This window comes from Artibeus jamaicensis, unplaced genomic scaffold, assembly GCF_021234435.1.
Source record: "Artibeus jamaicensis isolate MK-2021 breed Jamaican fruit bat unplaced genomic scaffold, CSHL_Jam_final contig_1127, whole genome shotgun sequence".
Classification (NCBI taxonomy): Eukaryota; Metazoa; Chordata; class Mammalia; order Chiroptera; family Phyllostomidae; genus Artibeus; species Artibeus jamaicensis.
Window position 1 is genome coordinate 1136242 of NW_026521219.1, and position 18081 is coordinate 1154322.

Below are 18081 nucleotides of genomic sequence, written 5' to 3' on the forward strand. Positions count from 1 at the left end.
TAAAATATATATGTAAAACTCAATATATGTACCATAATTTATTCAACATTCTTAATGTTTCAGTTTTTCATGCTAAGAGCAATAATACATTGAATATTCATATGCATATATTCTCACTTTCTAGTGATTTATATTTTAGGAAAAATTTTCAAAAAATAGTTTTCCAAACTGCTTTCTAAAATCATTTTAATTTGAAGATGTTTAGTGCTACATTTTTCCACATATTCACCAGTGGTAAATGGTAATATTTTTTTACTTCTGTCAACATAATGTGTGTAATTAGCATTTTATTATTAATTTAATTGTTTGTATTTGACTTTTGTTATGCTTATGCACTCATTATTTTATATATTTTGGGCCATCAGGATGTGATTTTCTGAGAATTCCTTATTAATAACCTTTGCTCATTTTTCTATTGGTTTGTCTTGCAAGCACTGTGTTTTAAATATATTCATATTTTATCTGTTAAATACATTATAAAATTTTTTCTTAATCTATGTTTTGTTTACTGATTATGTTTTGCTTTCAAAGTTTTGTTGTTCTCTTGTGCTAAAATTAAGATTCAAAACGTGCAAAAATTAAAGTATATGTGATTTAAGTAATGCAAAATCATGTGAATCTGTGTGTATATGTGCATGTGTGTATAAAAAGTGCAAAAAAGGTATGTTGATACTATATCTACTAACTTATAGGGCTATCCATGATATATTATTATTAAAAAACAAGTTTCTGAGTAATATTTATATTTCTGTTTAGAAAATAATTTGAGATTACATATACATATAAAACCCATCTCTTTAAAAAGTGTACTTTTTTTCCAATGATTTTTGCTAACCTTACAAAGTGGTGTAAACATCACATACTGTATTTTGCCATGTATAATGCACACTTTTTTCCTCAAATTTTTGAAGGAATAATAAGGATGCACGTTATACATGGGTAGTACTAATTCTGTATCTATATAAATGTTTTTAATTCTTTTTATTTATGCTTATGCATTAAAAGTGTAACTCTAGAAAGCACTAATGATATTCATTTGCAAATACCCTGTAATACAATAATCAGTTTTGTTTCTAAATATAAATAAATAAAAATTGAATTAAAACATTAAAATGAAGGATTTTTTCCCTGAAACTTTGGACTAAAAATGTGGGTGTGCATTATACATGGGAGTACATTATACATGGCAAAATACAATAGGTTAGTTTTAGAACACTTTCATCCCACCAATAAAATTCCTCATGTCTGTTTCTCTTAATCCCCATTCTCAACTCCATCTCCAAGCAAACATTAATCTACTTCTTGTCTCTATAAGTTGCCTTTTCTGGACTTTTCACATAAATGAAAATCAAACAAATACATATATTTGAGAATAGGCTTGCATGTGTTTGTATGAAGAAGGACAAAGCTGAGAAATGATACACATTTGGCTGTTGACATTGATTAATATCAAAGGATTGAGATGGAAATCATGAGAGTCAAAACAAAAGCAACCAAATAAGCACTCTTTAAAACAAAAGAAGTATAACCCACAAAAATTATATATAAACATGAACTTCACATAGGGCATATTACAAATAACATAGAAGTGCATTAGGGAAAATAAACTATAAGGTGAATAAAACGGCATTTTTCACTGTCAGATTGACAAAAATTCAGAAGACAGATGACACCTAGTGTTGGGGATTTTGAAAGTGGCCATCCTCATACTTCGTCAATGGGAAATGAGTACAGCCTGTCTCGGAAGGCAATTCAGTAGCATCTATCAACATTTAAAATGATTTTTCCATGAGCAATTCTACTTCTACATTTTAAAATCCTAGGGATATTGCAATGTTGCATTTTATAATAACAAGACAAAAACTCTTATACAGATATAGATAGATAGATAGATAGATAGATAGATAGATAGATAGATACATGAGTATGTATGTATGTATGTATGTAAACACATACTCTTTATATATGTATATGCAAGGTCTGTCTGGAAAAATTCCAGACATTTTTGATACAATGAGAATGCTTTGCGCCATATCAATGTAATATGGTGGCAAAGGAGTGTGGACTAGAATGCGCATGTATGAACAATGACAACTTCACTGTACTAGTTAGTGGGAGCGGTACACTCTGTTGGGTGGGCATGTGGCCATTGCATTCAAAATGACTGTACATGTAGAGCAATGAATCTGCATCAAATTTTGTCTTAAGCTTGAACATTCCTTCCTGGAAGCTATTTGGATGATTCCGAAGGCCACAGCTGTGGGCAACTGGTGATTGGCAGCTTCATTACAATAATGTATCTGCTCATGCATCACGTCTGGCACAGAGTTTTTTGGAAAAACATCAAATCACCCAGGTGGCTCTAGCTCCCGTACAGCTTAGATTTGGCATCCTGTGACTTCTGGCTTTTCCCAAACTAAAGTTATCTTTGAAAGGGAAGAGAAAGGGAAGACTGTTGATGAGATTCAGTAAAATATGACAGGGCAGCTGATAGCAACTGGAAGAACTATGTGAGGTCCCAAGGGGCCTACTTTGAAGGGAACTGAGACATCATTGTGCTATGTACAATGCTTATTGTATATTGTATCATCTTCAGTAAGTGTCTCTATTTTTCATAGTTCATGGTGGGATACCTTCTGGACAGACCTTGTATACCTATATTATCTATCTATCTATCTATCTATCTATCTATAGTGTTGGAAGGATACATTTGAGGAGAGCTCAGCCCGCTGGCCCCTTTGCTGTGCACAAACACCAAACAAGGCCTTGGCACTTCAGTTTCCTATTCCCAGAAAGCTTTTCCTTCATATATCAATCTGGCCCACAGCTTGTGCCTCTTTTCAGTTGGCAATTGGCACCTCATTAGAGGTGCCCTCACTGAAAACTCCTTCTCAAAGAGCATTCCACCTCCCACTCCTGCCCCTCCCTGGCCCACTTTCAAGTTAGGTTTCTTACAACACTACCTAATATGGTATATATTCTCAGTGTATCTTCTTATGCTTTGCCTCTTCCCACTAGGATATAAGCTTATTGATAATGGGGACTTGTTTCCTGATTAATACCTGGCTCAATAGACACCGAATAATATTTGTTGAATGTTAAATGAATGAACTATATCATAACAATTATCTGATATTTTCTAAAAAAGAATATTTCAGATTGTAATTTTACTCTTTATCTTTATTTTAAATTATTTTTTACTGTTTTTTCTCCAAAAGTATGCATGTCCCTAATGTGTGTATTGTTATTTTATTTAGTTATTTAAAAAATCACAGATGAATACATCAATCTCTCACCTTTCCACATTAATACAAGAGCATGATTTTAGTTACATTTTCAAATTACCTAAACAGGTATAAACATAAACTAAATTGAATACCTTTAATTTAGTGAAGATGAGAAGTTTGAAGAATCACTTAAGGTGTTCCAAGACTAGTGATGAAGGAAACACATTAATGATTTCGTGTTTAACTTTGTGGCATAACTATATCTTTGGCCCAAACAAACTAGGGATAACTTCTTCATACAACACTAGAGGAAAAAGGTTCCTCTGTGTGGTTATCTGATTTGTGACCAAATGGATCTATATTGGTTTTGTAAGTGGTTCTAATCACTGATCTACAATAAACAGTAATGACTTATTTTATTGGGACTTTTTTTTAATTAAAATGAGTCACTTTAACTCTCAAACTTTATCCTTAAAATTTTTTCTTCACTTTACATCACTGTTTTTTTAATTTATAATTGCCAACAAGAAACACTATTGCTCTAGTTTATATGTAGTCCTATCTGCCTAGTAGTAACAGAATAAAATCAGAAATAATGTGGACAACACACATGAACAGAGAAACAGAGAAGATATCCAGATATCTAATCAGTTTAAAGTATTTCAGCACATTCAGAATTTTTAAAGAATACTTTATGAGATGCCTGGAGGAAGCTCCAAAGCATTAGAGAGAGGAAATATCCCTACTACATATATGATATAGTATGGTTTAATATTTCTGCCTGGTGTGATTATTATATTTATAATGTAATGCTTTAAACTCCTTACAGTGGTTATTTTTATTTTTTGAGATTATGACAAAAGACCCCTAAAAATGGAACCAGAGACACAGAAACGTGGAACACACCGATAGCTGTAGAAAGGGAGGGAGGGAGGAGTGGTGGAAGGAAAGGGAAGGGACTGGTCAAAGAACATGTATGAATGACCCATGGACATGGACAATGGAGAGGGGATTGACCGTGTGTGAGCAGGGTGGGTTGGGTGGAGGGGGCAAAAGGGAAAACATTGGGACAACTGTAATAGCACAAACATGAAAGTATTTCAAAAAGGCCACCTCATTTCTCCCATAGGAAAGCAGACCCTGCTGTTTGTATCAGTGCTCTCAGACGTGTCACAGTCCAGAGATGTTCAGGCCAGGAGTGAAGGCACCTAGAGTTGTATTTCCTGTCTCCAGGTTATCAAAAATTAAGTGACCAGCTGAGTTCACATGTGCATCTCTGTCCTTAAGAGACATAAACATTTATATAATATATAAAGTATAACTATTCCCTGTTGTAATATATATATGAAAAGTTCTACTTTTCAGTTAAAGTGAATAGTCCTCCCAAAGGTTTGGGGGGAAATAAGAGAGGAGGAATTATTCCTTAGGCTGGTGATGTTCCCTCCTCTTCAGAATGGCAGAAAAAAACCTGATAATTTACTAATTACTAATTGATATGCAGAAGGTTTTACATATTTTATATTCTGGGATGGACATGAAGTCCAGTATTGCCAACAGTATTTTGATAGATGATTCTGCACTTTCTCCTTGAATAGGTCATTTCTTTCTTTTTTTAAGTATTTTTTTAAAGATTTTTATTTATCTTTAGAGGGCAAGGGAAGGAGAGAGGAGGAGAAACATCATTGTACAGTTGCCTTTCGTGCATCCCCTGCTGGGAACTGGCCTGCAACCCAGGCATGTGCCCTGACTGGGAATCAAACCGCAGTTGTCTGGTTCTCAGGCCCGCGCTCAGTCCACTGAGCTACACCAGCCAGGGATGAATAGGTCATTTCTCACTAACGTTTTCACTGTTAGAGAGCTTGACAAACTATTGAAACAATTTTAATATTAACCACTGAACATCACAGATGTGGAGTTTGGATAGACATTCACTGAGAAGTGATGTGGTATAAAAGATCTCTTCCAGGAATGACATAAATAAAATGCTAACCCATCCCCATCACCAACGACACAGGGCAGGTGAATGGTGCTTGGCAGCCGCCAACATGCTGTTAATGGAGAATAGCTCCAAAGGGGCTGTCTGTGCTGTTGACTTACCTAGTTCCTTCTGCCCAAAAAAGTTTACTTTTTCCTTAAACATTTTATTTTTTCATTTTTAGAGAGAGGGGAAGAGAAGGAGAGAAGTATCAATGTGTGGTTGCCTCAGTTGCTTCTCCCACACCTCATACTGGGGACCTGGTCTGCAACCCAGGCGTGTGCCCTCACTGGGAATTGAACTGGCGACCCTCTGGTTGGTAGCCCATGCTCAATGCACTGAGCTACGCCAGCCAGGACAAACAAGTTTATTCTTTTTGAAACATTTGTGAATGGGATTGTTTTAATTTCCCTTTCTGATAGTTCATTGTTGACATATAAAAATGGAACTGATTTCTGGATATTAATTTTGTATTCTGCTACTTTACTGAATTCATTTGTCAGTCCTAGTAGTTTCTTGGTGGAATCTTTGGGGTTCTCTATGTACAGTATCATGTCACCCGCAAGTAATGACAGTTTTACATCTTCCTTTCCAATTTTGATGCCTTTTATTTCTTTTTCTTGTTGATTGCTGTGGTTAGGTCATCCAGTACTATGTTGAATAATAAGAGAGGTAAAAGCGGAAATCCCTGTCTTTTTCCCAATTGTAAGGGGAACACTTGTAGCATTAGTCCACTGAGTATGATGCTGGCCGTGGGTTTGTCATATGTGGCCTTTATGATGTTTAAGTATGTTCCATCTATTCCCACTTTGCTGAGAGTTTTTATCATAAGTGGATGCTAGGTTTTATCAAATGCTTTTTCTGTATCTATTGATATGATCATTTGATTTTTATCCTTCATTTTGTTTATGTGTTGTATCACACTTATTGATTTGCAGATACTGTACCAACCTTCCATCCCCACTTGATCATGACATGTGATCTTTTAATGAATGCTGTATTCTGTTTGGTGATATTTTGTTGAGGATTTTAGCTATGTGTTCATCAGAGATATTGGCTTATGATTTTCTTTCTTTGTAGTGTCTTTATCTGGTTTTGAAATTGGGTTAATGCTGGCCTCATAAAACAAGCTTGGGAGTTTTCTCTCCTCTTGAATTTTTTTGGAATAACTTGAGAAATAGAAGTGTTTGTTCTTCTTGGAGTGTTTGGTAAAATAAACCTGTGAAGCCATCCAGCCCAGAGCTTTTTTATTTGTTTCAAATTTTTTATTACTCCTTCAATTTTTCTAGTTGTAATCTGTTGATATATTTACACAGTGGAATACTATTTGGCCATAAAAAAGAAGAAAATTTTACCCTTTCCAACAGCACAGTTGGACCGGGAAAACATTGTACTAAGTGAAATAAACCAATCAGAAAAGAGAAATACCATATGATTAGATATGTGGAATTTAATGAACAAACTGAACTAATAAGCAACACAGAGACAGACTCGTAGAGAAAGGAGGACAGCTCGGAGGGGTTGGGAGTGGAGGGATGAAACAAAAAAGGAAAAAATTCGTGGACATAGACAGCAGTGTGGTGATTGAGGGGTGGAAGGAGGGAGATGGGTGGAGGTGGAGAGTACATAAGGGGAATAACTGGTAATGAGAAAATACAATAAAAATATAGCCCTGAGTTTTTAAGTCATTGACTAGTAAGCCTTAGAAACCATTATTGTTACACTTAGTAAATTAGAGGCTATGCAGTATTTTGAGGCAAAGATATGATTTTAAAAGTTTTATTTTCCCAGATAATGATAGTGTTGAATGGTGGCCAGTTTGGTTAGTATTCAAAAGAGTAAATGTTTTTGTCAAATGAAGAAGGTTCTAGTTAATTTTTTTGTCACCTGTTGACATTATCTAAAGTTACTTAAACTTTACCACACAATTTGAGTAAGGCATGGAAGGGTACTGACATTCTAAAATTTTAACTGGGCATTTAAAGATACTGAAAAAAGATTCCTTGGTTTTATATTTCAAATGTGTGTTTTTCAGAATTTAATAGGTTTAGCAGAATAATGTTGGCATAAAGGAGGCTGGTGGTAAAAAGGATAAGGTTGTGAGTTCAATTCCACTCGGGACACTCTCTCTCTCTTCTCTTTCCCTCTCCCTCACTCCCTCCCTTCTTCTTCTCTCTATAAAAATCAATAAATTCAAAACATTAAAAAAAGGATAAGTCAGTAGACTTGGCTTAAAGTGATCTAATCTCCATTGAGCTGTTAATCAAATGTGTGGTGCGGGACAAGTAATTTAAATGCAGTTTCCTTTCCTGGGAGATGATGAGTATTGAATTCGGTGACCCACAAACTTCACTTCTTTCAAGTTCTAACACTTTGGTAAGAAAAATATTTATTATTTGCTTTCTTTTTATAACATATTTTATATCATGCTTTTGAACCCATTATGAAATTCTGCAATTGCCTTATTAAGTGGATGTTAATATTTTTTAATTTTTTATCTTAGTAGAATCGCATTTTTTAAATTTGTAAACTGAGTGGATGAGGGGAAATTAATTCAGCCTCCCTCTAAATATCAAGCATGTTCTTTACATGAATGATCTTCTTCACCCCCCCAAAATGTAGCAAGTTAAGTGTTATTGTCCTCAATTTACATAGGAAGAAACCCAAGCCTAGAAAGATAAATTGGCTGCCTTACTGTATTACAGAAAGGAGTAAATCAAGTATGCCCAACTCTAGAGACTGTTATTTTCTCATTGTACCACCTTAAATGAAACACGTTTGTCACTCCTTGAAACAAAATCTGAAATATTTTGTTAAAGTGACATTCTGACAGAAAGTAGTGGAACAATAAAAATAATCAGTATGTTTTTTACCAGTTGACAATAAATTTCTCATCCATAATATGACATCCTTCCATTTCCTGACAAAAGTAGATTACCATTCATATTTATTTCAAAAACCCATCATAACTTATCTCTAAATAATATACAATAATAAGGAAAAGATTGCTTTTTGAGTGGTTGCAGGCTTTTCTCAGTGTGAAACTTGTGTCCAGTAACATTTTTTTCCATTATATATACAGAAGTGAGGTTAACTCCAGCTTAAAATTAAGCAGGAATCACCTTGCAATGACAGGTGTTTCTGCTATGTTATGATATCATTTCCAAGGTAACTAAACAGAGCATCCGAAAGGAAGGATTATGTTAGCAGGTGTGAAATAAACAGCAGGAGAACACTTTACAAAAACTTTATAAAACCTTGAAAATAAGTGACAGTCTTGGTAAACATTGCCACCAGGCATAATACATACAAAGTTAGGGAGGGGATCAGAAATGAAGTACATGCTGAAAACTAGGACAATGTTAATTTATTAGAAAGGGGATAATTTATGCTAAAAGCTTGGCACAGTTTATTAAACAGGCTATTTTTTCATGTTCTTTGATGACTATGATTATGTATTCACAATACAGTGTCAATGGTGATTGGTGTTTCTGTGTTTTCCTTCTTTAAAAATAAAAGCTGTTCCAATTTCTTTCTAGCATGCACAGTCATAAATTGCTCTTGAATATAATGTTTATTTAAAAACTAGGAGAGAAAGATACATAACTTATTTTAGGTATCTAGTTGGCAATGATTTCTTGGAGAAAGAAAGACATTTTAGAAAGCTAGGATGTGGAGTTAGTCCTATTTCTCTTTCAATTAATAAGGCATGTCTAAACAGAATACTGTTTAAGTTCATAGTTTTGGGGAAAAGATGATCCGTTCTACTTGTCTCATGGGATCTGGCATCAAAAAGGGATTCTGGTGTTTGAGAAGAGTGGCCAGTTTCAAAGAGGAGGAAAGCTTGATGGAGTCAAGAGGCTGCCAACAATGGAATGTAGAAATGTATGCAGATTTGCACAGCTTCTGTGGTCTTAGCTTATGATTCTGAGGGCAGGGAGAGAAAGGCATTAAGTTGAAACCTTCTTGATTAACACAGGCTATTGCCTACTTCCCACTGTATAGTATTGAATATAGTTGTACATTGTACCTTGTTCAGCTGACACATGTATATATATATCGTATAAATGTAATGTGTATCTTATATATCATGTGAATGTGATATATATATATATATGACATTTTCTTTATCCATTCATCCATCAATAGACATTTAGAGAGTTTCTATATCTTAGCTGTTGTGAAGAATGCCACTGTGAACAAGGGAGTGCATACACCATTTTTAGTGTTTTTTTCTTCAAATAAATACCCAGAAATGAAATTTCTTAATCATATGGTAATACTGGTTTTAATTTTTTGAGGAACTTCTATACTATTTTCTAGAGTCACTGCAACAATTACATTTCCACTAACAATGCACAAGTGTTCCCTTTGTTTTCACATCCTTGCCTACACTTATTTCTTCTTGTTGACAACAGGTGTTCTAACAAGTGTGAGGTGACAATTTATTGTGGTTTTGATAGGGATTACCCTGATGCTTAGTGATGCTGAGTATCATTTTAAGTACCCATTGGCCATTTGTATATCTTCTTTGGAAAAATGTCTATTGAGATCTTCTGCCCATTTTAAAAATCAGATTTATTTTTTTGAGTTGTATGGGTTTTTACATACTTTGGATATTAACTCCTTGACAGATATATAGTTTACAAATATTATCTTTCATTCAGTAGGTTGCCTTTGACTTTGGTGTCAGATAAAAATATCATCACCGATGGCAAGGAACTAAATGCCTTTGTTTTCTTCCAGGGCTTTTATGGTTTCAGGTCTTACATTCAAGTCATTGGTCCATGTCGAGTTAATTTTTGTGTTTGGTTGAAGATAGTGGTCCAGTTTTATTCTTTTGCATGTGGCTGTCCAGTTTTTCTCACAAGTATTTGTTGAAAAGACTGACCTTTTCTTATTTCATATTCTTCGCTCCTTTGTTGTACATTAATGGACCCTATATATTTGGTTCTTTCTGGGCCCTCTATACTGTTCAATTAGTCAATGTGTCTGTATTTATGCCAGTACCATACTATTTTGATTATGCAATTTGTTTGAAATCTGGGAGTGTGGTGCTTCCAATCTTTTTTTTTTCTTCAATATCACTTAATCTATTTGGGGTATTTTGTGGTTTCATATAAATTTTAGAATTGTTTGTTCTGTTTCTTTGAAAATCTCATTAGCATATTGATAGGGATTGCATCAGAAATTGGTTTGAGAAGCATGGACATTTTGCCAATATTAGTTGTTCCAATCCATGAGCACAAAATATATATTTTTATCTTTTTTCAATTTATTTTATTGATGTCTTATAGTTTTCATTTTACAGGTTGTTCACCTCCTTGGTTAAATTTATTCCTAGGTATTTATTCTTTTTGATGCAATTGTAAATGGAATTATTTCTTTAATTTCTGTTTATTAGTTTATGATTAGTGTACACAACAGATTTTTGAATATCGATTTTGTATTCTGGAACTTTACTAAATTTATTAGATCTAGTAACTTTCAGTGGAGTCTTTAGGGATTTCTATATATAATATCATGCCATTTGCAAATAGTGACACTTTTACTTTTTTTCTTTCCAATTTGGATGCTTTTTCATTTATTTTTCTTGCCTAACTGCTCTGGCTAGAACTGTCAATACTATATTGAGTAAAAGTGGCATCATTTTCACCACTGAGTATGATGTCAGCTGTGAGTTTGTCATATATAGTCTTTATTATGTTGAGATAAGTTCCCTCTATACGTACTTTGTTGGGAGTTTTTGTCATAAATAAATGTTGAATTCTGTCCAATGTTTTTCTGCATACACTGTGATGATCATATGATTTTTATCCATTATTTTGTTAAAGTGGTTTATCATACTGAATGATTTGCGGATGTTGAATCATCATTGCATCCCTAGAATAAACCCCACTTGGTCATGGTATATGACCTTTTAATGTATTATCTAATTCAGTTTGTTAATATTTTGTTGAAGATTTTTATACCCATGTTCATCAGAAATATTGGCTGGTAGTTTTATTTTCTTATGGTGTCTTTACTGGTAATGTGGGTAATGCTGGCCTCCTGAGTCTGGAAGTGTTTTTTCCTCTTCCTACTCTTTGGAAAAGTTTGAGGGTTCATATGAAATCTACTTTGAATATTTGATATAATTTATCATTGAAGTTGTTGGATCCTGGGACTTTTGTTTGTTGCATAGTTTTTGATTGTTGATTCAATCTCCTTACCAGTAATAAGTCAGTTCAGATCTATTTTTTTCATAATCCAGTCATGGAAGGTTGTATTTTTCTAAGAATTTATCCATTTTTACTATGTTTTCTAATTTATTGACATATAATTATTTGTAAGAGGGATAAAGGATTATATTTTATTATTTTTACAGGGTTCCTTGTATCAAAAGTTTAGTATTATGGGAATGGTGACTTGATAAAATGAGTTAAGAAGTGGAAGTAGTTCTCTTTATTCTTTTTTTAATAAAAATATTCATGTAAGGTTTATATTATTTACTCTTTAAATATGTTTAAAATTTCCCATACTATTCTTGCCCCCCTATCTATTTTCTACCTACTGTCTATGCTACTTATTTTCTGTACCTTTTCCCCCTTTCTCCTCCTCCCACTCCCCTATTGCTAACCCTCCATGAGATATTCATTTCTGTGTTTCCGCTCCTGATCCAATTGACCTTTTAGTTTGCTTTTGTTTTAGGTGTGGTTGTTAATAACTGTGAGTTTGCTGTCCTTTCACTGTTCATCTTTTTTATCTTTTTTTTCTTAGATAAGTCCCTTTAACATTTCATATAATAAGGGCTTGGTGATGATGAACTCCTTGAATTTGATCTTATCTGAGAAGCACTTTATCTGTGGGAATTGTGGTGGCGGGGGTACAGGGTGGAGGGGAATGAAGGGGGGAATAGAACAACTGTAATGGCATAATCAATAAAATTTAAAAATATATGTTTAAAATAACTTTCCAGTAAATATAGCTGGGTCTAGAATTTTCATTGTAAGTTGTCTTTTGGCCATGAATTCAACTTCTTTTGTCTTTTAATGATTAATTCAACTTCTTTACCAGTTTAAGGCCATCAAGATTTTCTATTTCTTCTTGTGATAATTCTAGCAATTTGAATTTTTACCTAAAGTGGCACAAGATGGTAGGTAGCATAACAATTTTTGAATAAAGTGCTGTTTTAAACAAAAGTCAGTTTTTAAATTTATATCTAAAACATAGAATGAAAATTTAAACACAGGTTATCCTTTGTTTTTTAAAACCCTTCATGTTTATATTTATTCTTTATGTGATAATACTAAATACCTCAAATGGATGCAAGACATTGTTAATGTAGGATACTGTACCTCTTTGTCATGACTCACCTCAGTAATAAATATCATTGAGAATAAGTCCAAATCATGGTTCTTCTGCTCTGTGCTCCTGGTTCTATAAACATTTCATGTGAAGGCAAGTGTAAAGTATTTCTCCCTCTACATAATGTATTTTTTCTTCCAAACTTTCCATTTTATCCATAGAATTTATTTTCTCTCTCCGCCTTCCCCCCACTTTCTGTGTAGTAGGGGGTGTTGTAATTTCTCTTTCTCTGGTTGAACTACTTATGGGGAATTTATAAAATAATTTACTATATTTCTTAAGTATTCATTAAGTGGGAAGATGGCATTTAAAATAATATTAAAAGGTCAAAATAAAATGTTCAAGTATTCTTCATATTTCTGATGTATGGCATGGACACTCAGAAGCCTTATTGCACCCTAATATTTCCTTTGAGTTTGTATTTATTTGGCTGCTTAACATCTGTAAATTATCTGTAAATTTATTTGGCTGCTTAACATCTGTAAATCTAAGTTATTACACAGACCTGCTTTACTTTTGATTAGCACGGAACACATCCCAGGGCACTTAACCAGAGCCCGACACTTCATAATGCAGTCTCTAAAAGGTTGGGGGGGGGGCGGTAAGCATTTTTTTCCTTGGTAGAAATAATTGTCTTCTGCTCTTTTTTAAAAAATTACTTAAGAAAGGGTTATCTATATAGTTCCAGGCAAACATAAAAATACTTAATACTATATTCAGGAAGAGAATCTTTAAACATACCTAACTTTATTGCTTCTTAGTAACAATTTGGCTAATTTATTTGCATGTCTGTGATGTTTGATAAAAACTATGTTGAAAGATATGACATTTTATTTTCTTTACAACTCATGTAAGCAATTTATTTTTTGTTTGTAAACTTTGTGGCAAGAGTAATTTATGTAACTAATAATTGAGATTGGGTGGTAGTATTTTAATAAAAATATTTTGACTTTTTATAGTTAATTTTGCTTTCAACTTAGAGGACAGGTTGACCACATTTATAATTGTGAAATATAAATCTAACAATGTTGTGGTGCACCAGAAAATAAGATATAGGAAAATGCTTGTAATTAAACAATATATTCCTAAGTGTTAAAAATCGACAAAATTAGATAAAACATCACAGGTGTAAATGAATAAATAATAGTTTGAAAATATTAAAGTAGCTGTTTCTACTTACCCACTAATTGTAACTTTTTAAATAAATTTAAAGTAATATTAAATGGTTAAATTTAAATGTAATGAACAATAACTATATTTTCTTTTACTAATCCTATGGCAATTCTGCACATATTCGAAATTTGCAACTTTCCCACGTTGGACAATTATCTCTCACTGGCTCATTTTTATAACACTTAAAAATGTGAAGCAGTCAAAGTGAGAATGTTCTAGAAAATATAAAGATGTTCAATGAAGTGAACAGTCTCCTTCGCTCTTCTTTTCATCAGTATTATTATGCTTCTTTCTGCCTCTTTCGACCTCCATTTTTGGATTTTTGTATTAATTGTAAATTTTATTGTTTTTTCTATATGGTTTTAAAGGAAGTTTAAAATTTATACTAAGTATGCTTTAATATTTTTGTACGAAAGGACTTAACTTAGATCACAAATAATATTTTTCTTAGTGTAACAAATACAAATTTAATGTCTCCTTGGTTAATGTGAAATAGTCAATGTTTCATACCAATTTCCTTAACTACTGCAGGTCCTTGAATGGTATTTATTCAGTATTGTTTCTTTAGAACACTAATGAGATATCATAGGAACCTAACTCTTTTTAATATCAATTAGCCTATGAAATTTGTTTGTTATGTGTTGCTTCACTTAAAGCTGCAGAACCTATTGTCGAGGTTAAGTGAGGACTTACTACTACACGCGGTATGCTTTCTGACCTGCTCATCATTCTCACATCAGCTACAGAGGCAGCTGATGAGGAAACACACCACCTGCCCCCATTCAGGGTCTAGTCAGAGGAGAATCAATATCACTGTGCATGGAAGACATGGTGCAGGGGCACTGTCCCCTGTGATGTAATCTTTAATATGTCCATGTACAACCATCAGGACATCTGAGGGACCCTATTTATGACATCACCAAGCTCTGATACCTTAAGCATAATATAGCCTTATTTGGAAATTGAAGCTACATCACGCAAATCCTTTGTTTTGTTCATATTGTTTCACATCTTAGTAAATGAGAATTCTGTGATATTGATTGGAAGAAAATAAGTAGATGTTATGCCCAACTACCTTTGTGAACCTAGTTCATTCTATAATCTGAGGAAATGTAGAGGAATGAATTAAGTTTCAACAATATTACACATTTTTGCAAATATTTCTAAGTCTCAGTTTTCCCCATACGGGGTGGGGTGGGTCAAAAGTAGGTGTTCACTTGTGAGTACATAAAACACAATTTATTCCTGTATTATTATTTATTATTACATTATTTCCCATTCAAACAACAGTAAACCTACTTTCTCTCCATCCTCCATTAGGAATTCATTTGAGTTTCCTTGCTTAGAAAGCAGCAGTTCTTAACAGTTCATCTGTAATATTTTCTATGTTTAAAATATATTACTTTTCTCCATCGAGTTTTTATTTTCATCAAATTTTCTGGCTACAGTTATAATTTTCCTCCTATCCGTCTGCATGTTTCAGTCATGCATCTTCTTCTGTTTGCCAAATAAATAATGCTGCTTCTTTTAGTCATCATTTCCCATGTAAATGTATCCAGGATTTATTCACCCTTACTAGATATTTTTGAGGAACTGTTGACTGAATTCCTGTTTGTGAAAATGAAGCCCCAGAGTTTGGTCAACAGCTTTTTCCTGGGGGCTGTTTTTTCTGAAGTAGAAAGGAAAACGAAAGTGCATGCAAAGGAAATCAGCGGAGGCAGCAAGAACTGACCCCAGAGAAGCAGAGGTACTGGGGACACTGCAAGTGAGGCTCACCGGGCTGCAGGCACCTGTCTGGCTCTGTGTCTGTCGGGTGTCACTGCTGTTATTCGGACTTCCAGTATGATCACCATCCTCATCACCACATGTATTTTAAATGCCACCAAGAGGAGAGCAGACACACAGATTTAATTTAGGTGGTCAGACATCCTGTGAGTTATCAGTGGGTATGTTTCTAAATGACCGTTCCATAGCAGCTCTCCTAGTAGACAATGCATTTATTCCTATGTGACAACTGTCACGGTTGTCACATAGGAATAAACCCAGACCCAGATTTATGGATTTAGTAAATATGTGCATGGAAAGTTATATTTAATAGCATAAAATACACTTGAGGTTAGTTTATTAATAATAAACTAGAGAACATATACAACCTGACCTTTTTTGTACCTTTTATTGTTTGTTTGTTTGTTCCAGAGAAATGTATTTCGATATTGGCTTTAATATTCGATGATTTTTTGAAAAAAAAATAGATATCTTCTACGTCCTTTGAGACACTGGAGTTTATGTACATAATTGTTACTTCTATAGCTCCTTACAATACTTTTCTAATCAATCAACTACTTTTCTTAGAACACTTTAGTAACATACTTTAAGTAAAATTTTGGGGTCAGTCATACAAAATGTGATGATATATGGTAAAAGAAAACTCAGAATCATAGGATTAGAATGGCAAGAGTAAACTCTGTCCTGGTTACCCAGAAGCACTGTGACTTCATATACTTGACTGTGACTTGTGCAAGGATTTTTTTACAAGAAATTTACAAAGATAAATATGAATATGAACATGACAACCATTTTTTCCTTAAGTATATTTGTTTGATGAAAATAATTTATTTCCAAATGGCACAGAAAATTTATGTTGTTCTCTCTTCTTCAAATAGGTTATGTGGGTATGCAATTTATGTCGAAAGCAGCAAGAAATTTTAACCAAGTCTGGGGCCTGGTTCTTTGGAAGTGGCCCTCAGCAGCCCAGTCAGGATGGAACCCTAAGTGATACAGCTACAGGTGCTGGTTCTGAGTTACCCAGGGAAAAGAAAGCACGGCTCCAAGAGCGGTCAAGGTCGCAGACTCCCCTGAGCACAGTAGCTGCCTCCTCCCAGGACACAGCCCCCCCAGGTGCACAGCCTGACAGGAGCAAAGGGGCTGAGCCTTCACAGCAAGCCCTGGGGCCGGAGCAGAAGCAGGCTGCATCCAGGTCTAGAAGTGAACCTCCAAGAGAGAGGTAATAGTTCGTTAACTATGTAAACAAAAGGCAAGATCTTGTATTGATGGCAAACTGATTTTCAAGAATTTAACATTTACTAAGAAAAATGTGTGGAAGTGGTACTTCCCAGGCCCCACATAGAAGGTAACATGAGGTGCTTTGTTTATCTGCAGAATGTGTTGTGCCTTTGGAGACCTTTGTTGAAAAGCTTTTCTGTCCTACTATGCACTGATGTCACCCAGTTGGGCTACTAACTTCCAATTTTGAATTTGGCAAAGCTTTTAGATCACATATGCACTTATACAATTAGTCCTTTAATTGAAAGTGCTCTGAGAGAATATGGTGGGAGCACTGGAAGGAATGTGGGTATATCAGCAAAGCCTTCTTTGAGGACATTTCTTTTATGCTGGACGCTTAAAAATGACTAGGAATTAACCAGGAGAAGAGTGCGGAGTGTGGTTCAGGTACATGCAGGAACATGCAGCCCAGAAGGACAAGGCTGGTGGGAAAACCTAAAGAGTACCCATTGGCTAGAGTGTGAGTAGCAGAGTGAGGATTGGAGGAGAGGGAGTGGTGAGGGTATTAGGGCCCAGGTCACACTGCTGGGCCTTTGGCCAGCTTAAATTTCACAGTTTTATCCTAGGAGTAATGGAAGGTCACTGAGAAATTGAGGCATGGGTGAACATGATCAAATCTTTTATTTCAATGGATTCATTCATTCATTCATTGAAACAATGTATTTATGACCAGACAGGGATAATGTTAACAAGGAGCACCTAGGCCTTTTCTTCGCATACTTGGTAGTTTGGAGGTCTTGACTGTTGTTAAGAGCAAGCTTGTCTGCTTGTGGCTCCAAGAAAGGCTTTTGCTCCCCTTTCCAAACAAAGCACATACATAAAATAAAAAACTTCAGAGTTAAAAAGGTCTGGCTTCCAGTCCCAGCTCCATCACATTAGAAACAACCCACCTTACAGGGATTAAATAAAAACTTGTGTTCAGATGTGGGCACATGGGAAGGAATTCAACTAATGTAGCTATTATTTAAGCCAATAGCTGTTATTTATTTACTCTAAGCAAACACTGTACCAGAAAACAGAGGGTATAAAGATGATTAGGGCATGATCACTTTCTCACAGATCCTAGGGAAGGCACCACACAATATCCTGGGAGAGACAGAGAGCTTGCAGAGGACCGATTTGATCAAAGCTAGAAAATACTGCAGTACTTTGGGAGCTACAGGAAAGAAGAGGTACATGCTAAATTAAGCTTTGTAGGATATCCAGGAGTTGTAAGGTAAGTAGAGAGAGTAGGAGGAGACATTACAGGAAATAAAAAAGAGTGTGCATAAACTGTGTAGAGAAGACAGAAGGGAC

The 18081-nt window shown here is 34.6% G+C and overlaps 1 protein-coding gene across 1 annotated transcript in view; it reads left to right on the forward strand.

The window, feature by feature from the left end:
- RIMS1 (regulating synaptic membrane exocytosis 1) overlaps positions 1-18081 on the forward strand; it is a 425147-nt gene that overhangs the window by 215614 nt on the left and 191452 nt on the right. The window contains exon 4 of the mRNA XM_053664034.1: positions 16386-16726. Within this exon, the coding sequence (XP_053520009.1) occupies positions 16386-16726 (341 nt within the window). The remainder of the gene's footprint in view (positions 1-16385; positions 16727-18081) is intronic.